Source organism: Gossypium hirsutum, chromosome D03 (assembly GCF_007990345.1).
Source record: "Gossypium hirsutum isolate 1008001.06 chromosome D03, Gossypium_hirsutum_v2.1, whole genome shotgun sequence".
NCBI classification, from domain to species: Eukaryota; Viridiplantae; Streptophyta; class Magnoliopsida; order Malvales; family Malvaceae; genus Gossypium; species Gossypium hirsutum.
In genome coordinates, this window is record NC_053439.1 from 46,269,077 (window position 1) to 46,293,698 (window position 24,622).

Genomic DNA, 24,622 nt, shown 5'->3' on the forward strand with positions numbered 1-24,622 from the left:
CGATTTAAGACCTCAATGGGAAGTTTGATGAAGAGCTGGGTGACAACTTTTGTTCCTATCTTCTTTAACTTGTTGGAAAGTTTTCTCATCCTCACCTAGTATAATTGGTCCTAAAATAAGATGCCTAGGTGCACCAAGTTCAAACCAATTATCAATCCATATTCTAATAGTTTAACCATATTTAACGACCTAATGTAAGCCTTTTTGAAAGAGTTTGTTTATTTGTCTAAGGTCACTCCCAGTGACAGAGACACTTCATTGCATGATCTGTTGGGTCCGCTTTGGGTATATTTAGAGATAAGATTTTAAGCTTAGAGTTTGTTATTCTCGTGGAGAAATTTTTACATAAGTTTTAGTAAGAGTGCCTAGTTAAGAGGTCTAAATATTTTTATCCCGAGGCTAGTGTTTATTTTATCTTATTTATCCATATTATAATTATTAATACATATTTTATTATTTTATATCTAAAAATTATAAAATATGTTTATTTATTATTGAATTTTGTATTGTTCTTGCATATATTTCATGAAAGATTTTATTTATTTATTTATTTATTGAAAGAACTTGAAAGAGTTTATTAACTCTAAACAAAGGAATACAAACACATATAAGTTAAAATCAACAAACACAAAGTACAATTTTAAAATTTTTAAGGAATACAAACCAAACATAAAAAAAAGCTTTAAAATGAACAAATAAATATCAATATCGTAAGAATTAAATCGGCGTTTGGATTGATCAGATCATCGATTTTCGGTTCAACTGTTTAACCCCCAATTCAACCATTACAAAATAAAAATATCAAATAATTTTAAAAAGAAAATAATAATAATAAACATAAATAATAATGGAAATATAACAACAAAATTTAATATTTAAACTAGCTTAAATATAGTTCAAATTATTTTTAAATTTATTAAATAATTTTTTTATCGATTTACTAATTTTATATTAATTAAATTGATTAAATCATTAATTCTCGATTCAACCACTGAATCCGAAATGAAAATAAACAAAGATAATTATATGGTAAATAAAGAGGGAGCTAAGAATCGCACAACCCATCCTCGTATTTGTATTGTCTTCAAAATTGTTTGTACATGAGGAATAGTAAAAAAAATATTTATTTTAGCTTTCAAATATTTATAATTTGATTTTTATTTTATCCCGGACCTAATTTAAAATTCATATTTTAGAAAAATCAGTTATCTCACGTGATACCCACGTGATACAGAAGAGAAAAATCTAAGCCTTAAAAAAGGTTTGTGCAACAAAAAATCAAATGTGAGAGAGATAGAGATCAGTCTTCAAAAGAAAAAAGTGAACAAAATAGAAGACCGTGGGATTTTAGTACTGATGTGGGCGTTTCACACTCCCCAGCCAACGCAACCACCGTCACTGTTCAACCCACCTCCTACGCCACCAAAGCTCCCTTCTTCTTCTCTCACCTTAAACCCCTCCATCTCTAATTCAACACCCAACCACAATCAACTTATCCAATCCTTATGCAAGCAAGGCGACCTTAAACAAGCTTTCAAGCTTCTTTCCCGAGAACCCAACCCTTCTCAAAGGACTTACGAGGTCCTTATCCTTTCATGCGCCGACCAAAACTCCCTTTCCCTCGCTCAATCCCTTCATTCCCATATTTCCGAAAATGGGTTCGACCAAGATCCTTTCTTGGTTACCAAACTTATATCCATGTACGCTGCTTTGGATTCTCTGGACGATGCTCGCAAGGTGTTCGATAAAACGCGTAAGAGAACGATTTTTGTTTGGAATGCGCTTTTTCGAGCGCTTACTTTGGCTGGTTTCGGGGAAGAAGTTTTGGGTTTGTATAGAAAGATGAATAGGATTGGACTTCCGTCGGATAGATTTACTTATACTTATGTGCTGAAAGCTTGTGTTGCTTCTGAATGTATGGTTTCGCTTTTAAATAAAGGGAAAGAGATTCATGCTCATATTTTAAGACATGGGTTGGAAGGATATGTTCATATTATGACTACTTTGGTGGATATGTATGCAAGGTTCGGTTGCGTTGCGCATGCGAGTTTTGTTTTTGAGAAGATGCCTGTGAGGAATGTGGTTTCTTGGAGTGCGATGATGGCCTGTTATGCGAAAAATGGGAAGCCGTTTGAGGCATTGGAGCTTTTTAGGGAAATGATGATTGAGACTCAGGATTCGGCTCCGAATTCGGTTACTATGGTTAGTGTTCTTCAAGCTTGTGCAGCTCTGTCGGCTTTGGAACAAGGGAAGTTGGTTCATGCTTATATCCTTAGGAGAGGGCTTGATTCGGTTTTGCCCGTTATCAGTGCTCTTATTACAATGTATGCTCGATGTGGTGAGCTGGAATTAGGACAACGGATTTTCGACCAAATGGAGAAAAGGGATGTTGTGTCATGGAATTCGTTGATTTCGAGTTACGGTCTTCATGGATATGGGAAGAAAGCAATGCAAATTTTCCAGGAGATGATTCATCAAGGTGTTTCCCCAAGTCCTATAACTTTTGTCAGTGTTTTAGGAGCATGCAGCCATGCTGGTCTTGTTGAAGAAGGAAAAAAGTTGTTTGATTCGATGCGTAAAGAACACGGAATACATCCAAGCGTTGAGCACTATGCTTGTATGGTCGATCTTCTCGGTCGTGCCAATAGGTTAGAGGAGGCAGCTAAGATTATAGATGAAATGCGGATCGAACCCGGGGCCAAGGTTTGGGGTTCACTTCTTGGCTCATGTAGGATTCATTGTAATGTAGAGCTAGCAGAGAGAGCTAGCCATAGGCTATTTCAACTTGAACCCCATAGTGCTGGGAACTATGTACTCCTAGCTGATATTTATGCAGAAGCTGAGATGTGGGACGATGTAAAGCGAGTGAGGAAGCTACTCGAAACTCGCTCGCTGCAAAAAGTTGCAGGAAGAAGTTGGATTGAAGTGAGAAGGAAAATGTACTCATTCGTCTCTGTTGATGAGCCCAACCCTCAGATCGAACTGATCCAATCATTGTTGATTAAACTGGCTGCTGAGATGAAGGAGAAGGGATACTCACCGCAAACGAAAGTCGTGCTGTATGATCTCGATGAAAGCGAAAAGGAACGGATCCTATTGGGTCACAGCGAGAAACTAGCGGTCGCATTTGGGCTGATCAACACGAAAAAAGGGGAAACCATTAGGATAACCAAGAATTTGAGGCTGTGTGAAGACTGCCACTCGTTTACAAAATTCATTTCCAAGTTTACAAACAAAGAGATTCTGGTTCGTGATGTGAATCGGTTTCACCATTTCCAGAATGGGGTTTGTTCATGTGGGGATTATTGGTAGTAGAACTGTTTGTGGGATGGGCTTCCCATTTAGGTTCTTGAGAGGATTTAGGATAATATATTAGGCTCAAAAAATAGGCTTGGACAAAAAAATTAGACCCGTTTAAAATATAAGTCGAGCTCAGGCTTAAACATTCAAGGCCTGAGCTTGGTTCGGCCCAGTCTGTTTTTAAGTTTATAATACTTTATATTATGTTATTTTTTATATTATGTAATTTATAACACATAAAAATAATAATTTTGTATTAAATATATAATACTATTCTTATGTAAATATTTTTTTTTGGCGAAAAAGACAAATGAAACCTATTAAACTGTCAATATGAAAGTTTGAAACTCTAGCAATTTCAACAGTCACTGCCATCGGGTTTGGAATTTTTGCAAATACTTGTAAAGCTGAATTTTTCTCAGAAGCCATTTTTGCAAGACTATCTACAACTTGATTTCTCTCTTTGGGATATGCTTGATTTTCTATTGCTCCATAGTTTGTTAGGTTATATGGATTCTCCTAACCAAGGTCGAAGTTAATTTAGTCGAATGGATGTCTTAAAGAGCTTTGACCACCTCCAAATTGTCAGTGTGAATGGAAACTTTCTTGCATCCCTCCCTTTGAACAAAGGTTAGGCCATCTAAGATTCTTCACAGTTCGACATAAAAAACTGAACAAAAACCCAAATGCTAATTATATTCAATGATTCATTGCCCATCTTGCTTATACGCCACCCCTCCGACAACAGCCCACTCTGCATCCAACTTAACAACGCTATCAATAAATAAATGAAACCAAGTACCTGTTGGATCATAATAGTGATCAAACTTGTGCCGTCCAAAAAGGTCTTGTTTGAGTGTTCCAAAGTATTATTTGACCAAACTTATCGAAGACTTGATGGTTTCATCACTCATATGTAAATGTTAAAATAATTGTACAAAAAATTTTAATAAAAAATAAAATAAAATTATTAAATATTTAATTAAAATAATATAAATATTTTTTAAAAATTTAAAAATAATATGGGTAGAATTAAAATGAGCTTGGATTAGTTTTTTACAAATATGGTAAATTTGAATAAAATTTTAGATCCATATTTCAGGTCAAACCGAATTTGAGCAAACATAAAATATGTTAATATCATATTTAAATTCGGTTTAGTCCAGGTCATGAATTAGTAGTAATAGCTATTTTCGCTTTTATTTATTTTTAAGTTTTGGAAAACAAGTCATAAAAACAACAGAGAGATCATAGAGATATGTACAGCAGACCAGTAACCAAGTTTTGTTGGTTTCCCATGGTTGTGTTTTTTCTCCCATAATTTAATACTATGATTCAAATAAGCCTTAGTTATGTCGATTTTCTTGGTCGACTAAGAGGCGGATGATTTAATTTATTTATTTAAAAAATTTTGGAATTTAATGAAATTTTTAAAAATTTTAAAGGTTTAATTAAAATTATAAAAAAATTCCAATGAGAAATTTCAAAAACTTTGAAGGCTAATAAAAATTTTAAAGGATTTAATGAAAATTTTTAAAATCTAGTCCTTTTATCTTTCGATATCTAATGATTTTGGCTTAGTTGATGACTAGAACTTGTCCTTCTTGACACATTTCTAGGAGATGTTCTACAATTTCTTAGACGTTGGGAAGAGTCTGAGAAAAGTAGAGAACAAAAGAGGCAATTAATCAATCAGATAGGATCCCCTAAAGATTTATTAAAAGGATTAACCTTAATTCTAAAAACAGAATTCTGTGTATATTTTGATAAAAAAGATCAAGATAGTACATCTAGTTATATTCTTTCAAAAACTAAATTATGTGATATTAGATATTTAGAAGATTTTTCTAAAAAATTTCTTCATGAATATCAAAAATTAAAAAATGAAAATATAGAATTTTAGAAAAACCAATATTTTCATAAATTACCCCCACCTTGGGATGAGATATGTATAAACAAATATATATATTATTTAGAGAAGCACAGTAAAACATCTGGTCTTCCTATAGAAAATTTAGATTCCATAGGTAATAAGATAAACTTTGCAAGAGAAATAATAACTTTACATTGTTTACAAAGTAAAGCTGCTAAACAAGTTAAGCATAAATTAAGTGATAAATATTGTAATAAAATATTAGAAAATGAGTGAAAATTTGGTTGTAAACAAATATATCCTAATACTTATAGAAAGCGTAAAAAATATAAATTAAGAAAATGGAAACCAAGTAATAAAAAATTCTCTGGTAAAAATAAAAAAGTTGTTAGAAAAAAACTCCTAAACCAAATAAACAAATTTGTAAATGTTTTATATTTGATGAAGAAGGTCACATAGCTAGTAATTGTCCTAACAAAGGAAAAAATGCTAGGAAAATGATTAAAAGTCTTGAAGAACAAGATTTAGAAATATGCTTTCAAAAGGAAATAAATCCTGATGAGATATTTTACGAATTAATATCAGAAACAGATTCTGATAATAATGATGAATATATATTTATGTTCAATATAGGAAGTAGTTCTAATAATCAATTAGAAGAAATTCCTAATTCTGAAAATCATGATATTAAATTAAGAAATTTAATCGGAGAAGAAAAAAACTTTTCTGATGAAATGATAGAAAAGATTAATAAAAATCATATTTCTAAAGAAGAAATATATAAAATCTCTAAGTTTAAAATATGGACTCAGAGAAATATAGAAAAAATTAGCAGTAACACAGTCGCTAAAGATACAAGAGGAGGATTAACAGAAATCTCTCTCTTTACCAAAGATAAAATTAAGAGGATTAAAAAGAAATATCATCGGGTTAGATATATACATTTGGGCATTATTATGATTACAATTAGAGCCTTATTTAGGAGAGGTCATAATATTCCTATAATAGCGGTTCTTTTAGATAAAAGATTTGAAAATTCAATAAAAGCACTTATTGGAGGCATTCAATCTAATTTACATACAGGAGTAATATGATTTAACGTTAAACCAAATTACTTTATTTCTATTACAGACTCTCTAATAGAAGAGTGTTTTTGCCTTAGAATTCAGACAAAAAATTCTAATATAAATGACTTAACAGAAGATCTAGCAATCAGTTGGACTTCTATTAATGAATATACAAATACGACAGAAGTAGAAATAAAAGAGATTAATAACAAAATTATTGAACTCTTTGAACCAAACAAGTTTACTACTGAAATATAGCCAAAATTATTAGATTTAAGAGATCTATCAATACCAAGAGATTGGATGATGGAAAAAATTAATAGTTCTAGTACTTCTAAACCAGTAAGTACAATAGAATACATGTCATCAGGTAATAAATTATATTTTAAAAACAATTGTATAACAAATACAAATGAAAATTTAGTTCTACCCTCTAGTTCTCAACCAGAAGAAGAAGAGGATAATATCAGTACAAATAATACACCAATAGGAATTAAAACTGTTCAAATTCCTATATTTCCTACTGAACCTAGTAATAATTTTAGGAAAACTAGGATGGAAGATATTCAAACTTCAAAAATTGATAAAAAGTCAAAAGTTGGAATAAATATCAAAGTTACATTCCAATTTAGAAAATATAAAATATATTCTCTAAATGCTTTAATAGATACTGGAGCTACAATCTGTAGTTGTAGAATGAATGCGATTCCTGTAGAAAAATGGGAATTAATGAAAAAACCTATAAAGGGAATAAATGGTAGTAAAACCATTATAAATTATAAAGCTAAAAATATACCAATCTATATAAACAATGTTAGATTTGTGATTCCTAAAATAGTATGTTTTCTTAATATGCAGGGAGATATATTATTAGGTAATAATTTTATTTGTAGACATTTACCTTTTACTATTGATAAACATTCTATTTGATTATCAGTAAAAGAAGATTTTGTGGAAATTCCACTTGAAAATAATAATAAAATTGTGTGTAATAAAAAATTTACACTCATTAAAAATTAATTAGTTTAAAAATATTTGTGATTTTTTTAGCAGGCTTTTTAATGGATAGAGGTAAAAACCCTCTAAAGAAAATAGTCGATGAATGGACTACTGTTCACAAAAAGCCCAACAAAGGGAAAGCAGAATCAATGCACAAATACCATTTTATCCTAACCAATGATATTATGTGTCTTATCCAATAGTAAACCAACCACTTGGACCAAATGTTTTAAAATATCCAACGGTAAACCAACCAGTTGGAAACAGTTTTTCAAAATTGGTGTGTCAATCACCAATGTCCCAAGATCCATATTTAGCATCACAAACCAGTTATGCTGATATGATGAAAGGATCAGAAAATTTGTTGAAAAAACAACAAATTGGATAAGAAAAAGAAATTTCACAAATAAAAGATTTTTATAATCCTGGTTTATCACCAGAAAATTATAATTTTATAAATGAGATATGAAAAACCCATATTTCAAATCAAAGAGCTAATTTCAGAAGAGCTCTTACTAAATTTTAACAATTTTTAGTTGAAAAAACAACTAAAGAAAATGAAATTGAAGATTTACTATTAAAATCAATTTTATATCGAGATTGGGATGAATTCCAACTCTTTATGATGGATATTAAGGAGATAAATAATCTTCTTGATATTTTTCAATATTTTATTCATAAGGGAAAAAATAATCCTCTTATGAATAAGGTATTTAGAATCTGTTTATACAACAAATCTAGACAGATTTGTCCATTGAAAATATTCAACAAAATCAATGATATGATCTGCAATCAGCAGAATCAATTTAGAAAAAAAAATTTGAACATTTTCTCCAATCTTATGTTTTTACCAATTTTATTGGAAATAGTATTTCAACTATAAAATTTAGATTTAATCATGAACCATTTGATATAATAAGTATTGAATGGGGATTTGTTAGAGAAATGAAAATAACATTTCATCTCTGAGTAATGGTATAAATAGTCTTGTTGATATGACTTCTTTTTATTTTGGTAAATTATATAAAAAAAGTTAGTAATGTAGAAGAAAGAGAAAATACTTTAAGTGAAGTAAAAAATTTAGACTTAAACTATGAGTCTAAATAAATATTAACTAATATTAATAATAAATTAGAACAGATTATCAATAATAATAATGAGTCTGATGTAGATTTAGGTCTTTTATACTAGACCTGTCCATGGGCCGAGCCCGAAAAAAATTTTTGGCCCGACTCTTAGGCCCGGGCCCGGCCCGGTCCGAAATATGGGCCTAAAATTTTATCCAGGCCCGACTCAGAAAAAATAATAAGCCCGAGCCCGGCCCGGCCCGGTTTTTAATAAATACAAAAAAATTATTTTAAAAATAAAAAAATAAAAAAAATATTTTTAAAGTATTTTAAAATTTAAAAATAAAAAAATATTTATTATATTCGGGCCGGGCTCGGGCTAAAAAGTTGAGCTCGAGCCTGGCCCATTTTTTAAACGGGCCTCATTTTTTTACCCAAGCCCATATTTCGGGCTTATATTTTTACCCAAATCCTCCCATATTTCGGGTGGGCCGTCGGGCTGGGCCGGGCCGCCCGGCCCATGGACAGGTCTACTTTATACTATGATAATGGTAAGGATAATATTTTAGTTTTATCTGAAGAAAAAAATATAAAAAATTATAAAAAAATATAAAAAATATAAAAAGCGGAAAAAAGATGATAAACAAAAAAAAATATGATTTCTAGTCTATAAAACCCTTATAGAACATTGGAAAGAAAAATTTACTAATAGTAATGATCAACTTGAAAGAGTTGAATATTTAAAATTAATAGAAGAACTTTATGAAAAACATAAAGATCTATTTAGTATATTTAATTATCATTATATGTTAAAATATGATGATACTAGTAGTTCAAGTAATTCTGAAAACACAGAATTATTTAAGAAACAATCTGATGAAGAAAAAACTTCAACAGATCAGGATAAAGATATAAAAGTCTCAACTTATAATTCTGATGAAGAAAACACTTCATTTGAAGAAGATGAAAATATAGAAATTTCAAAACCCATGAATACTGAACCAACAGATCCTTATGGAAAAAGAACAAAATTGAATGGGAGGTGGAATCAATTGAATCTATAATTTTCGATTTAATTTGAATATTCAATCATCTTATAAATTTAATGAACAGAAAATTCAGCTAATAAATATAAAATAATAAAAAAATAAGGAAAATAAGGACATATATTTTAAAAAATCAGAAGAAAAAATATATATTTACAAAAAAGGGGGAAAGAAGGCTATATTTACGACAACAACAACAAAATCGAAGTTTAATGAAAAACTCGAATTTTCTGTTAATGAAATCTAAAAGTAATAAAAAAAATTTTAATTGATTTTGGTTTTTTCTTTTTATCAATTTTGACCAGTTTACTAATTTTTCAATTCAATTTATACAATTAAACCGTCAAAACAGCACAAATGATTAAACTGTTGGATTGACTAATTTTTGATGAAATCAACCAATCCAGTCTAGTTTTTTACAACCTCGCTCATGAAGAAATATCTCTGTGAAATACATTTTTCCTGTAATTCATCTTTTGTTGTTCGAATTACACTTAAAAGAAGCAGTACATACACTACCTGTCTCGTAAAAATAATGAATGGCTCACATCACACCAAAAAGACTGCCTGCAGAAATTCAATCCTCTGCCCAAGAATCGGTTTCGGAAACAAATTACACCAAATGAAACTATGCTATTGCATTCGCTAGATGGTAATCGAGCCATCTTGCTTCATTTTGATGAGACTGCTTTCGATGTTTCGGAGAACTGGTTTGTAGCTGTGGCATTTCAAATGAAGTTTAGCATCTAGAATCTTGTCAGATATGAGTTCATAAGTCGTTAGGAAGAGGGAAAGGAAATATCTTACAGGCGTGCAAGACTGTTATATGCTAGCGTCGCTTGTTGGAGACGCGCTGAAAGCTGCATTACTTCAGCTGATAGTGAATCTGCTCTGCTCTGTTCTTGCACAAGTTGTCCCTAGAAAACGAATATATAGCACACAATCAGATAATGTATTATTATTATTTGAAGGCCAGAAGGCTGTTGGAAGCGGGAAAAAGTCATGTAATTGACCTAAGGTTCAACATAGAGTTCTAAAGTACGCAATACATGTCATAAGGTTTTCCCTCCGGAACAAACTAACCTTGAGGGAGAGAATTTCAGTTGTATTTCCCTGTGAACCAGTTTGAATAGCCCCAGAACCGTTTTTGGATAGCAAACTAGCCTGCTCTGTTCTCAAGTTATCTAGAATTCTACGAAGCTCTTCATTTTGCTTAAGACAGTCTTTAACCTGCAAATACTCGATGACTCGTTTATCAATCAAATAACACAATTGAAAACTAGAATAGTAAAGATTTATGTTGTTCATAAGAAAAGTTCATGAAAACGGTTTGCATAAATCGCACAGACTATATCAACTGATTTTTACCTGATTCTCCCACTGCTTTGCTGTGTTCATTGCCTCTTGATACGAAGATGAGAGATTAGAATTTTCCTCAAAAAGCCTTTCTATCTCCGAAGATTGGTTATCAATCTGTCAATGCAAAAAGAGACTTTGCCTTAACATGGAAACTGCGATTTAAGTTTCCAACGCATATGGCATAACTACAAGGACTTGAGGAAAGGTTCTACCTCCATTAGAAGTTTTTGTCTGCTATTTTCAAGTCTCTCCACTGCTACTGCCATATCATGTAGCTGTTTCTCAAGCTTTTCTTTATCTTCCTGTGAAATACAGAAAAGGTTACCTTAGATGAAGCATAAGCCTCTTTCAAAATGAATCTACTATCAGTACATTAAATGATGAAACAACTACATTTTGTTTAGAAGTTGACCAGCAGTAGATAAACAAGATGAAATGAGGAGGTAGGAACTTGGAGGAAAATATTTTTCAAACCATGGAAACAACAAAAAGAGAAGAATTCTCCCATTTGGGTAGAAGGGGGAGTATGAATGTGTCTGCGTTAAGTTATCATAACACTTTGACACTACAAGATGCATGCCAAAGTTATTTATCATGACAAATCAAGGACATAAAATTCTTCTGAACAAATTAATCCTCAATAACTTAAAGGCACTATCTTACCACTGAAAATTCCTTGCGCATTCCTTTCTCAGAGGCTACTTCTGCATTGCAGAACACAGGAGTCATGGAAATAGTACATCAGGATTACTTATGTTTGATGGCAACTTAATATTCATGTGTTATAAAATAAAATATAGGTTTCAAATGGGGAAAACGAATGGAAAGGAGATTTTTATCCTTGATTTTAATTTTATGAAGTTACATGCCTAAACATGTACAGTTGTGGACACATGTTATTTTAAAACATCACTGGTGACACTCACAGTTTGTCCATGAAAACCCTTTTGAGTAAACAGTAATTACCTGAACTCCTTTTGGACATAGCAGTAAGTCTTTCTTCCAGTTCCTGCTTTTCTGATGTCAGGGCAGAAACCCGAGCTTGCTCCTCTGCTAATTGCTGTCGCTCTTGTTGCCTCAACGATGACTCTTGCTGTAATTCAGAAACCACCATGAGAGATCCACATAGGAACACTTCAAAAGGGACGAAGAAAAACAAACTAAGCTCATTGCAACCTGTAATTCAGACTTCAATCTAGCCAACTCATTTTCTAATGCTTGTACTTGATCTGGTGAACTCCCCATGGCATTTATTCCACTAAATGAATTACTCATCAATTGTTGCTGCATTGAGTTGAGTTCAGCCCTCAAGGCTGCAGCATCTTCCTCAGCCTAAAGAAAGACAAACAGATAAGCTAAAAGCTAAGTCGTTTTCTTGCATCAAGAGTAAAAACTGCTCACTAACTCTGTATTGCTCATCTTCTGCCTCTTTCAGGCGTTTCTTGAGCATGCGAAGTTGGGCTGAGAGGTCCTCCTATACTAGAACAACAGACTGTAAGAAAATCATAAAATGAACAAGTTAGAGAACCCATATAACAAAAAATGCAAAAAGAGGCCCATACCCGCGCAACAACAGCAGCATCTTTCTCCATAGCAACATCTTTCAGAGCCTTTCTTAGAGATGGTACAGTATTCTGTTCCTGTAAATCAATAGAGTTTGAATATAAATAAGTATACCTGAGTGGAAGCATCACTATTCAGAAGTTTAAACCATACCATATTTACAGTCCTGAATTTGAATTAGAGTAGAAAGAAAGCAAACCAAACAACAGGGAAGAAACTTGTTAACAAAGATCACTGTCTGACAAACTTCACCACGTATACCCGATAAAAGAGTAAATTTGCAAAAGATGTAACTAGGAACCCATGGTATAAAAGATTGAGGTGCCTCAACTCACCAGATCATTAAACCGTGTTTGCAGTGTTTCATGCTCAGCTTCCTTAGCTTGAAGCTGAATCAGGAAAATAACAACAAATTCACATATTTGCAGGTTCTGATGGCTTAGTTTAGCTCAAACTCCAAGGATAAGATCTTAAAGCAAAATGATTATAGTACCTCCACAGATAACATCTGGTTATTTTCTTCTAATTCTGCATTTTTCTTCTGCAAGTCCTTTAGTTGAGATACTAAACCACTAATATCCACCTGCATTGCCAATTTAACAGCATGAGAATGATATATTCATCATACCGATATCATGCTAACAAAATGTGTATAATTTTAAATATTTTTTGTGTACTGAATGACTTTGATTTTTCCAAAAAAGCTCCTTATTTCAAAGCCACAAATTAAACCAGAACTTCCATCAAACTGTGCATAAGAATTTAAACCTAAGCTTCCATGAGACAGAAAAACTAATACTAAAATTACACCACGTGAAAAATAAAAATAAAAACATAATTTTTTTCCATCACTATTTAAGCATCCAAACAGACAATAAAGGATAAAATAAAAACTAAGGATATTTTATAGAATTGTTTTCAGCCAATAATTCAACAAATTCATCATTAATTTTTTTTTTTAAAATAATGACAGAAAATACCTCAGAGAGTCGATTTTCGCTATCTGATTTCTTCATGCCTTGAACATCTGCAAGCATAAAAAATAAAATGAACAAATTAGAATTTTTTTAAAATTGGCGGAAAAATCGAATAAAAAATGGTAAAGGGAGACCAGTAGGGATTGGAGCTTTGGTGAGATCCGATCCGGAAGAAGCTTTGCTGATTCTTTCGGCGGCTCTCTTTTGACGAATCTCCTCCAGCTATTCAAAATCATCACAGAAACAATCACTCAAAAATTAAAATAAATAAATGAATGTAATCAAAACTTGGAGTCAAATTAGAAGAAAATTCGATGAAAAAGAAAAAAAGCAAAATCAAAATCTTGGAAGAAATTACTCTTACCGTCCGTCGACCGAGGGAAGCATGGTGAGCGTTCATCGTTAAAAGAAAAGAAAAGAAAAGAAAGAATCACAATAAAATGTTCTTCTCCCCTTCTATTTATTTTCCTTTGAATGCAGGGAATTATATATATCTGGACGGGGGTTTTAACGGTTCTTCAATCTTTTGGGACTCAATTTGCTGATCTTCGCCAAAATATGTATTTTTAACTTCAATTGGTTTGATTCAAATGGTTAGTCTTAATTTTACTTGTTTTTACTTTTTCATATGAAATATGTTTTTCTTTTTTCCGGAGTCATTTTGTTACGCTGAAATTTAATATTTAATATTATACTTTAATTTAGGCATAATGTGAAATTAAACCCTCAATGTTTATATCTTTTATCTATTTGGTCCTTTTTTTAACTAAATTTTGTTTTTAACCTTTAAAAAAAAAGTTGAATTTGATCATGACCTTACAAAAAGAGTTAAATTGTTGGTTTTTTTAAGGTAAATACAGATTAAAATGTTAATTTTTTAAACATGGTAATCTGGACTAATTTTTTTGAGTTTTTATGAACTTTTTATTTCTTTAGATTTTTATTTTTTTTATTATTTTTATAAATTTTAAAATATTTGTTAACATGGCATGTAAGACAAACTATGTCATGTCATTATTAAGTAAACGTATACTACCACACAGGTTATCAAGTCAACATCGTAAAAATATTAATATTTTTATGGTTGCTAAACTAACTATAATTACGACAAAGGCAAGTGCACCTATCGAACAATAGTATAGCTACAGTGAGAAGGGAATATCGTATCGAGGACTAAAAGTACTAGTAATTACTGTTTTTTCTATTATTCAGCCGATAAATTGAAGGAATTGTTTTAATCTAAATTTACTAATCTAAATTAAATAAGAACGCGACAAAGAGTGAATTGGGAAAAATAAACGAAGATAACCAATGAGATAGACAATACCCAGGAAAGAATCCACCGAGACTTCACTTATTAATCTGAATCTGAATTAAATGATTTATTCACTTACGCTTTGATCCGTAGAAATCTCTAAATTATGTTAATATCTCTTTCGAGAGAAAGAACATCTGACTCTAAGTTGATTAATTGAAATCTCTTTCTAATTAAAACTCCTATTGTCGCATTAACTCGATCTATGGATTCCCCTATTAGATTTGACTCTAATCCGATAGATTTATGTCGTCCTATTTCTAGGATTATATGCAACTCTACTCAATTATGCTAGATCTACTCTTAAAGAGAGACTTTTGCTCCACTGAAATAAGCACATTAAACTTGAATCAATATCTCAGAAATATTAAAACAAGAAATAAGCATACATAATTGAAAACAAAAATCAAGTATTTATCATATAATTCAGAAATCAAATAATAAGATCCACCACAGGTTTCATCTTCCATAGGTATCTAGGGAATTTAGTTCATAATTTGGAATAAAACCATCTCAAAGTTAGGATAGCAACAAGACATAAAGAAACTCAATAAAACTTCTAAGGAAATTGAATGGAGATCTTTAATCTTGAAGGAAGTCCATTTCTAAGTTGAATCCGGTGGCTTTCTTCGAGTCTTTTCTTCGTTATTCCCTGTGTGCCTCATTAGGTCCTCTTCTAATATGTATTTATAAACTTTAGAATGTTCAGAAACCCTAAAAATTGGGTTTTTCCGCTTAAAAGAGAAGCAGGGTGTGAAATCGACACAGGCTGGCACATGTGGAAATGCGCAGGCCACGTGGATCCTGAAAACAACTCTTTTTGTCCAATTTTGGCTCGTTTTTCGTTCCTTTCACTTCCCTATGCTCACCTAAGTATAGAAACATGGATTTAAAGGATTAGAAGCATCAAATTCACTAATTTACATGATAAATCATTCAAAAATGCATCAAGAATGGGATTAAAAGCATGTTACTTTAATGGCTCATCAGTTTTAGTTAGAATTTCCGTTAAAAAAAAGCGATTTGATTTTTTTTTTGAAATGTTAAATGTCAAATTTAACTAAAAAAATATGGCCAAATTTAGCAAATATATAAACATTTAGGATAATGTCCAAATTTACTAATGTATTTCGCTATTCGTTTTGTGGTTACGCCACCAAAATTTACTAATAATGCTTTCTAACGTACGACATAATGTATTCGGAAGTAAGAAACAATTCATAGCATAAATTGGTATTGATTGTAAAATGGATTTAACAAAGATCTCTTTACCTCCTGCGGAGAGATAATGCAAATTCTAGCTATCAATACATTTCAAGAACCTCTCTTTAAATCCCATAAATGCCTCATTTTTCCTCCTACCCAAAACTGTTGGCAATCCTAGGTACTTTTCCGAGTTTGACGAAATTTGAACCCGCAATATATCCCCTATTTGAGCTTTCATTCTACTATCGACATTACTACTGAAATAGACCAATGATTTGTCAAAGTTAATTACTTGTCCTGAGACCCCTTCATGTTCTACTAACAAATGTTTCATCGCCCCTTGCCCCCTCTTCTTTTGCCTCCCCGAATAAAGCACTTTCATCTCTAAAGAACAGATGTGTCACCATTAAATTCTTCATCCCCACTTTTTCTCCTCTAATACTACCTTCCGCCTCGCCAAATAAAGAAGACATGAAAGCCCTTTAGAGCAAATCAAAAATAAATATGGGCTTAAGGGATCCCCCTATCTTAGTCCCCGAAAAGGTGAAAATTGGTTCCCTCGCTTCCCTTTCAATATGATGGAATAAGAGACTGTTGTCACACACTTCATTACCATATCGATCCATTGTGAGTGGAAACCCATACATTTAAAAACCTTGGCCACGAAACCCTACTCTACCCTATTATAAGCTTTACTCATGTCCAATTTCAACGCGAAAGAAATTTTATTTATGGAATGCTTCTTTTTAAATGCGTGCAATAACTCATAGGCAATTAAAAAATTATCAAAAATCCGTTTTCCCGGAATAAAAACCCCTTGAGTTTCATCAATGCATACATCCAAGACTTTCCTAAGCCTATTGCAATAACCTTGGCAATAATTTTGTAGATGATGTTACATAGATTAATAGGACGAAATTGTGACATCGATAAGAACTATATTGGTTTTATTAATGTCCTCTACCTACCTTACTTTGCTCAACACCTGAATACAGAACTATGTGATTTCCTTCCCCACAATGTGCCAATATTTCTGGTAAAATAATGCTTGAAAACCATCCATACCTAAAGCTTTTAAAGGCGTCATGCTTTTAACTACTTCCCACACCTCTTCTTCTGTAAAGGCCATAGACAACTCCTTATTCATACCATCCAATATGCTAGGGGTTATACCTAACAACATGTGATCACTATCAATAATTGATGAAGTAGTAAACAACTCTTTAAAATACTCAGCATCAACCTCAGCAATATCGCTTTCTTCTGTTACCCATCTTCAAACTTTTTCATATAAACCCTTGAAAACATTCTTTCTCTTACGATTTGATGCGAATTTGTGGAAAAAAAGTTATACTACGATCACCAAACTTTAATCAATTAACCATCGCCCTTTGTTCCCAAAACAATTCTTCTTTGTCAGTCTCGATGTTTAAAGCAAGTTTAACTTCTAACAACTCTATCAAATTATCCTCATCAGGATCAATAGACGATAACTTCTCCAACCTCGAACTCAACTTCTCTGTTTTTTCTTTCTATCCTTTTGCTTTTCCTTCGCCCGTTTATTCAACTCAGTCCCTAACTCTTCCAACTTTTCTAGTACATCCAAACGGGACGACTCCCATAGATCTATAATACACTTCTCACATGAATCTTTAAAAATCTAATCCGCATTAAATCTAAACTAAAAATTACTCTTTCCTCTCTGCACACCACATTTACCCATAATATCCATTAGTAAAGGACAATTATAAAAAAAAAAAGTATGCATTAGGTGCTTCATAGAATAGTTTGGAAAATTTTCTCACCAATCAAAAGTTGCCACTCCCCTATCTAACCTTTCACGTTTATCATTTTCTGGAATCCTTCCTCTTTCCAAAGTATACCATTGGCCGAAGAACCCTAAATCACTCAATTCGCTATCTTCCAAAACACCTCAGAACTTCTACATCCTCCTCTCATTTCGCATCTGACCTCATTGTTTCTCAAACGAATACAATAATTCATTGAAGTCGCCCATTATCAACCACGAAAATGAGTTATTATTTCTCAACTGTCTCAGTAAACGCTAAGATTCTTCACTTTCTCTCTCATTCGGCGATCCGTAAAACCTCATAAATCTCTATTTTGACGACCTCTCACTCTCTTTAATTTCAACATCAATATGTGAATGTGAAAAACTTCTCAACTGTATCAAACAACCACTAACCCATCCCACCGATAAACCTCCTCTAAAACCCTCCGTAGTGACTTTAATTCCACTAGCAAACCCATACCTCTCACGAACCCTTCTCATCATTCTCACACTTAGTTTCGTCTCCATAAGAAACAAAAATTGGGGTTTTATTTGTCTCAACTTATTCTTGAGACGCTTCATAGCCCGTGAATGACCCAACCTATGGACATTCCAACTTAAAATTTTTATTACCCCCAGTTCACCAACTTGCTAGCGGCCTCCAATCTATTGATAAAAGAATATTTGGTTTCCGACACCATAGGATTAAAAACACTCAAATCTCTCTCTTTGGTACATTGCCTTTTCTTACCATTCATTGATTCTAACGGGTTATCCTCCAAGTACGATCCTATCTCCATCTACCCTTTTATACCTAACCCTCCACCATTATGCTTGTACCGAGGATTATTCTCACCAACAGGGTTATATCCTCTCGCCTTAGTCTTCTTACCCCTTTCATCAAACCTTCCATTCATATTTTCCCTAGGAATTTCCTCCCTCAACCACTTGTTCACTACTGCCGCTCCTCTCCTAGGCGCCGCCGTGAGAGAAATATCCCATCCAAAATCCACAAACTATGTGTGTAACAACCCTATACCTGGTCTAATCGTACAGACCCAGTATAAGACTATTACATTGGTGTCAAAACGGTTATAGCTAGAAATTGTTTAATTAAAACATTTATACATAGTATTTTAACTTACCAACCATATTTGCAAACATACGTATAGTTTCATTAATTCATTTTATATACATACCAAAATATTTCAAGTACCTCAAAATAGATAGAAGTTCAAGAGTTTACATTTTAGTTCCTAATACATGGGAACATAACTGACTGCCTATGTACATGCCATTTTAATTCAAACTATGATACCTACCTTTGAAGCTCTAGAGGATGTGATGAGATGAGAGATCTTCTAATCTGACTTTACCTCTTCGAGTCAAACTGTACCTATGCGTTAAAATTAAACGCGTTAAGCCGATGAAGGCTTAGTAAGCACTACAAGAATAAACAGATAAATAAATATAAATAAAATATTTCAAACTCATTCTGTTATTACATATTTACATACATATAAACTTCATAAAACTTACCTTAACACATTAATGATTCGCTTTTGTCCACAAATCATAATCTTAGCCCAAAGTAGATTTTATAGAACACACCGGATATACGGAACAAATACAGAGGTGCATTATTATGCATTAATGAACATAGAGCACTAAAGTGCTATACAGAGAGCACATATGTGCTAAACAGAGAGCACTGACGTGCTAAATATTAGAGAGCACCAACGTGCTAATAATCAGAGAGCACCAACGTGCTAATAATCAGAGAGCGCGCTAAAGTTCCTTAATGACATCCCACTAATATCCTGGTAGTTCTAAATTCCATCTACCTGGCATTAAAACTGAATCTTATTCATTTAAATACTTTATAGAATTATTTCAAAAAAGATTTCTCATTTCTCCATCATTACAATTTAGTGCACATTTCACAATTCACAATTATCACACCATTTTCACATATATATATACTTTTGTCACAATATTTACTTAATGTTTAAACAATATACCATCGTATATTTTCCATCTATAATTTTCTTTACAAATTTCATAGTTCCATAATCTTTTATTTTACTTTATTTTATTTTATTTCTAAATAATTCTATACTATAATATAGGCATTTAAATAAAATAATTTAAAAAAATAATCTTGTAGTACTTACAACAAAAAGGTTGAGATGATGTCTTCCTTCACTCCTTAGCGTTTTCTTTTCCTTTTTCTTCAATTAGGTCCTCTCCTTTCTTTTCTTTCTCTTCAATTTCATATAAAACATATAACATTTATATATTAGAAAAAAAAAACAATCAAATGACTTTCCTATATTATTCTATAAAAATAAACATATATGATATAATAATTTCATAATTTCTTACCTTAGCACATATTTCAATTTAATTCTTAACTAAAATTATTTCTATTTCTATCACAATCTATACCTTATTTTTACTTAAATTCTACTTATAACTTAACTTAACTCTCAAATTTTCACTAATAAACCCTAATTTTGAATTTCTTACAATTTAGTCCTCATTACATTAAACTTATAACTTATTTCACAATTTAATCCTTTTCCCAATCCTAGTTTGAATTTCCATCAATTCAATCTCTAATTCATCCACTAATTTAATATAAACTACATAAAAAAAATTCTACTAACTTTCAAATTTTCAACATATACCTAATAGTATTTTGTTCTAAAATCATAAAAACTCAAAAATTTCAAGAAAATGACTTAATTTAACTTACCAATTTGAAATTGAACCTTAAAAACCCTAAATTTCTTCTTTACTTTTTCTTTCTTTCTTTCTCCCCTGTTTCTCCTCTGTTTCTCCTCTGTTTCTTTATTCTTTCTATTCTTTCTTTTGTTTTTTTTATATATAATAATATAATATTATATTATATTATATAATAAAATAACATACTTAATAATTAAGTAAATATAATATAATATATATTTTAAATTAAAAAATATCTTAGATTTTTCAATGTTAAACCGCCTAATTTATAACAATGGTATATTTACCTATTTAGTCCTTTTTACTTCTTTAATTTATAATTAAATTTTCACACTTATTTCAATCTAATCCCTTTTTCCTAATTACTTCTAATTAAATCAAATTCACCTAGTCAAAACATAATTAGACGCACAACTAACTTCGTAAATATTTATAATAAATATTTACGAATCCGATTCACCGGAACGGAGTCCCGAAAATACATTTTTTATTTAATCCATTTAAATAAATTTTACCATATAATCAATAAAATTTTATTATCAAAATTTTCATGCAACATTCCTATCATAATATAGACCATACCACAATATTAAAATAAATTTTCTTTTTAGCTCGGATTTGTGGTTATGAAACCACTATTCCGATTTACTGAAAATGGGTCATTACAATGTGCCTAATGTTACCCTAATAGGATAGAAACTCTCATTGTGCCCTACTTACCACATAGAAAGCATAACAACGTTAGTTTTTCATACTGAAAAGGGGCATAAACTGAACAATCCTAGTCCAATACAATTCACTTTTCCTTTTCAATGGGAGCCGGACGTCTAGCCTTACTTGGATTCTCATAAATTTGTTAACACCCCTTACAATTAACGAAGCATCATATTCTAGGAAAGATGTAACAACCCGATTTTTCAGTGGTGTCGAATATAGTGGTTTTGAGGCAACCAAATTTGGCGAGTAAGTTCAAAAAATTTTATTATTTAATATTTAAGAGTCAAATATGGTTTTAAAAAGGTTTTTGATTTGGTAATTTATGTTTTTTAAATGATTTATTAGGTCAAGTGGTTTTAGAAAGTGAGGTATCGGGACCTCGTTTCTATAAACTGAGTCGTAAATATTTTTATAAAAATTTACGGAGTTTCATTAAGGTGATATTAAAGTTTCGTTGAAAATTTGTAACGTTTCGATAGTTAATTAATTAAAAAGGACTAAATCGTAAAAGATGTAAAATTTAGTCACTATTTGATTTGAGTGATTAAATGGTTATTGAATAAGAAAAAGGGACTTAGTTGGCAATTAGACCATTATTAAAAATAATGGACAAGGGTGGACATTAAATGGGTGAATTTTAATATTATAACAAATGTTAAATTAGTAATTTAATAATTAAAAGAAAAGTAAAACAAATAAAACGTGGCATCATCTTCTTTAACCTTTGTTTTTTCACCGAAATTGTTAAAGAAGGAAGCCATAGCTAGGGCTTAGTATTCGACTAGCTTTGGTTTGATGATTTGATCAAGATCCTGTAGATACTCGTGGAAAAGGAAAAATAGCAGAATAGTCTCTAAACTTTTACAATTACTACAATTCAGTCCAGGTAAGTTCGTATGGTTAAACTTTAACATTTGTATAAATTGATGATTGGTATTATGCATATATTCTATTGTTGGAAATGAATTATTGTTTGAATTATAATATTGAATTGGATATTCGGTTTGAATTGAACGCTGGATTTGAGTACATTCGTGATTTAGTGTATAACAGGGGTTTGGAGTGGAGATGTTATTAGAGGGAGATATCGGCATTTTACCCAAGTAAATCGAGGTTCAACATTTTTTGCGAACTCTCGTGTTTTACTTTTTGTTTGGCGTGATTGGGTGGATCAGCTCTTACGAACTTCTGTTCATCTTTCAAGCTTCTATTGGCGTATTCGGGAAGACCAACTCTTACGAGCTTCTCTTTGCTTCCCCCTTTCTCCCTCATTTCCCTGTTGACGATGTACTCTTATTCGTAAGTCGTTCTTCGGATGGAAAAATCTCGATAAGGTGATTTATTTAATGAATTTGAAAGACATGTTATTTATTTTTATTATTTGATTTATTATAGTTAGTTTGGTAAGATTTTTGTTTATCTCGTCGAACTTACTAAGCTTTATTAAGGTTACTTGTATTGTTTAATGTCATTGTAGATTTTCAGAAGGCTGGACAATCAGATTGACACTCAAGTCACACTATCCAGTTTATCTAGATAGTTTTTGAAACGTTAAATTCAGATTATATGGCATGTATAGGCGCTTGTGCTATTTTGGTTAATGTTTGACTTATGTAAATGTTATGAATAATATTTTGTGCAAATAACCAATTTGCAAAGGGTATGAGAATAAGGTATAGCTGTTATGCTAGTATATGTGGCTTACATATATTTGATTTGTTGTGGTTGCGGTAACTTTGTTTGGTATTTTGATTTGGTATTGCTTGAATGAGTTGATGAATTGAATTAATGTGTATTTTGATATTAATTTGTATATAATTGCGGTACCAATGAGGGTATATTGGTTAGGCACATATTAGGTTGGTTTTGATGTGTTTTTTACCCGATTAATGTCATTTTGATTTTGTATCTTGGTTAGTATTTGAGTTTCTTAAGGTCCAAGCAATTTGATTATGTTTGTATTAGTGTATGATTTGAATGATTTACTATTTCGTTGTCCTGTAATACTCTACAACCCTGTTCTGATGACGGATACGAGTTAGGGGTGTTACAAAAGATTCGATAAAATTACCAAACTACTATGCCATCTCTTCTGAAATGAAACCTAACAGAAGATTATGGATCTGAACCCAAAAGATCGAATAGACCAGAGGTACCTGCATTGGATCCTCTCCTACCTCTAACTTATGAAAAATTAATAAATGTCAATTAAAAGTCCATGGCATACCATCACAAACCCTTTTCAGATCCACCTTACAAAAAATCTGAACAAAAACCTCTTATCACCAATTTCCGTAATGATCGCCCCCTCAATGGATGCCAGAGATCTCCAAGGGTGTTTCATAACGACAGAAAACTCACCACACTCTTTGTAAGAACTGTTCGCGCTAAACAAAACCGAAAATCATCATCCACCACATCCACGTTACCTTGTTTCAGAACCGGATCTTCTTCTTCTTCCTTTAACAATAAATTCGCCAAATCTGCCTCCATGTTGCATACGAAAAAGGCATTGTGTAACACCCCTTACTCGTATTCAACATCGGAATAGGGTACGAGGCATTACTAGAACACATACACTTGTAAACGTATTTAACCGAGTTATAAAACTTCATCTAAATTAAAACTTTCAAATTATTAACATGCTTTTAAAATTCTTCATAATATATCCTCAAAATATTATATTCATGATAAATAGGACCTACAAGACCCGATACATATTCATGCAGTTTACAAGTCTTAATAATTTAATGTTTTATTTCCATTTCATTCAATTCACAAAATTTTCATGTTCACAATTCAAATCATTAAGTTCAATTTTAATACGTATTTACCATTTAACTCAACCTTTATCGATTGTACCATTCATTTACACATTTATGAAATTCTCAATTTTCCTCCTCCTTCTTTCTATTCCACATCCTTAATGTGTATAACACATTTAAACAACATTTTCTATACTATCACTATTTTCCTGTATGTAAATTCAAGTTGTCTATCTGAGTCAAAGTCACTAATTTATTTATATCTCGAGCTACAAAGTTTCAAATTAAGATTCGTTAATTTCCCCTGAAACTAGATTCACATATCTTCTTATCATAAAATTTTCAAAATTTTTGGTTTAGCCAAATAGTACAGTTTATTCTTTAAAGTTTCCCCTATTTCACTACTCGACAGTTCTAATCTCTCTTCACTAAAAATTAATTATCTCATTGTACAGATTTCAGATATTGTTTTCGTTTGTTTCTCTTGAAAATAAATTCACCGAGTATTCTAAACATATAAACTATATCCCATAATTATTTTTGTACAATTTTTGACAATTTTCCAAAATCAGAACAGGGGATTCCGAACTCATTCTGACTCTGTCTAACTAAACTTCAAATATCTCAAAATATATAATACTTTTGCTTGCTCTGTTTCTTTTATGTGAAAATAAACTCATTCAGATTCAATTTCATATATTATTCAGCCTCTAATTCAATTTCCATCATTTTTGGTGAATTTTCAAAGTCACACAGCTTTTGCTGTCTAAACTATTTTGTTGCTAAATGTACTCTTTCATAATTTCACTTTTTCTCACTTTTCTTTTT

At 31.6% G+C, this 24,622-nt stretch overlaps 2 protein-coding genes across 2 annotated transcripts; one reads left to right on the forward strand and one right to left on the reverse strand.

Annotated features, from left to right (window-relative positions):
• Positions 1 to 1,284: 1,284 nt before the first annotated feature.
• Positions 1,285 to 3,516, forward strand: LOC107950319 (pentatricopeptide repeat-containing protein At3g46790, chloroplastic). Its single transcript, XM_016885137.2, has one exon. It carries the CDS (start codon positions 1,357 to 1,359, stop codon positions 3,310 to 3,312), a length of 1,956 nt encoding a protein of 651 aa, XP_016740626.2. The 5' UTR covers positions 1,285 to 1,356; the 3' UTR covers positions 3,313 to 3,516.
• A 6,194-nt stretch (positions 3,517 to 9,710) lies between these two features.
• LOC107950320 (autophagy-related protein 23) lies at positions 9,711 to 13,895 on the reverse strand. The gene is made up of 15 exons (XM_016885138.2): positions 13,616 to 13,895; positions 13,386 to 13,473; positions 13,255 to 13,301; positions 12,768 to 12,857; positions 12,610 to 12,663; positions 12,274 to 12,351; positions 12,117 to 12,185; positions 11,888 to 12,043; positions 11,678 to 11,804; positions 11,375 to 11,415; positions 10,924 to 11,013; positions 10,721 to 10,825; positions 10,436 to 10,582; positions 10,160 to 10,269; positions 9,711 to 10,070 (listed from the first exon to the last, which is right to left on the reverse strand). Exons 1-15 carry the CDS (start codon positions 13,649 to 13,651, stop codon positions 9,998 to 10,000), a joined length of 1,311 nt encoding a protein of 436 aa, XP_016740627.1. The 5' UTR covers positions 13,652 to 13,895; the 3' UTR covers positions 9,711 to 9,997.
• Positions 13,896 to 24,622: the final 10,727 nt, after the last annotated feature.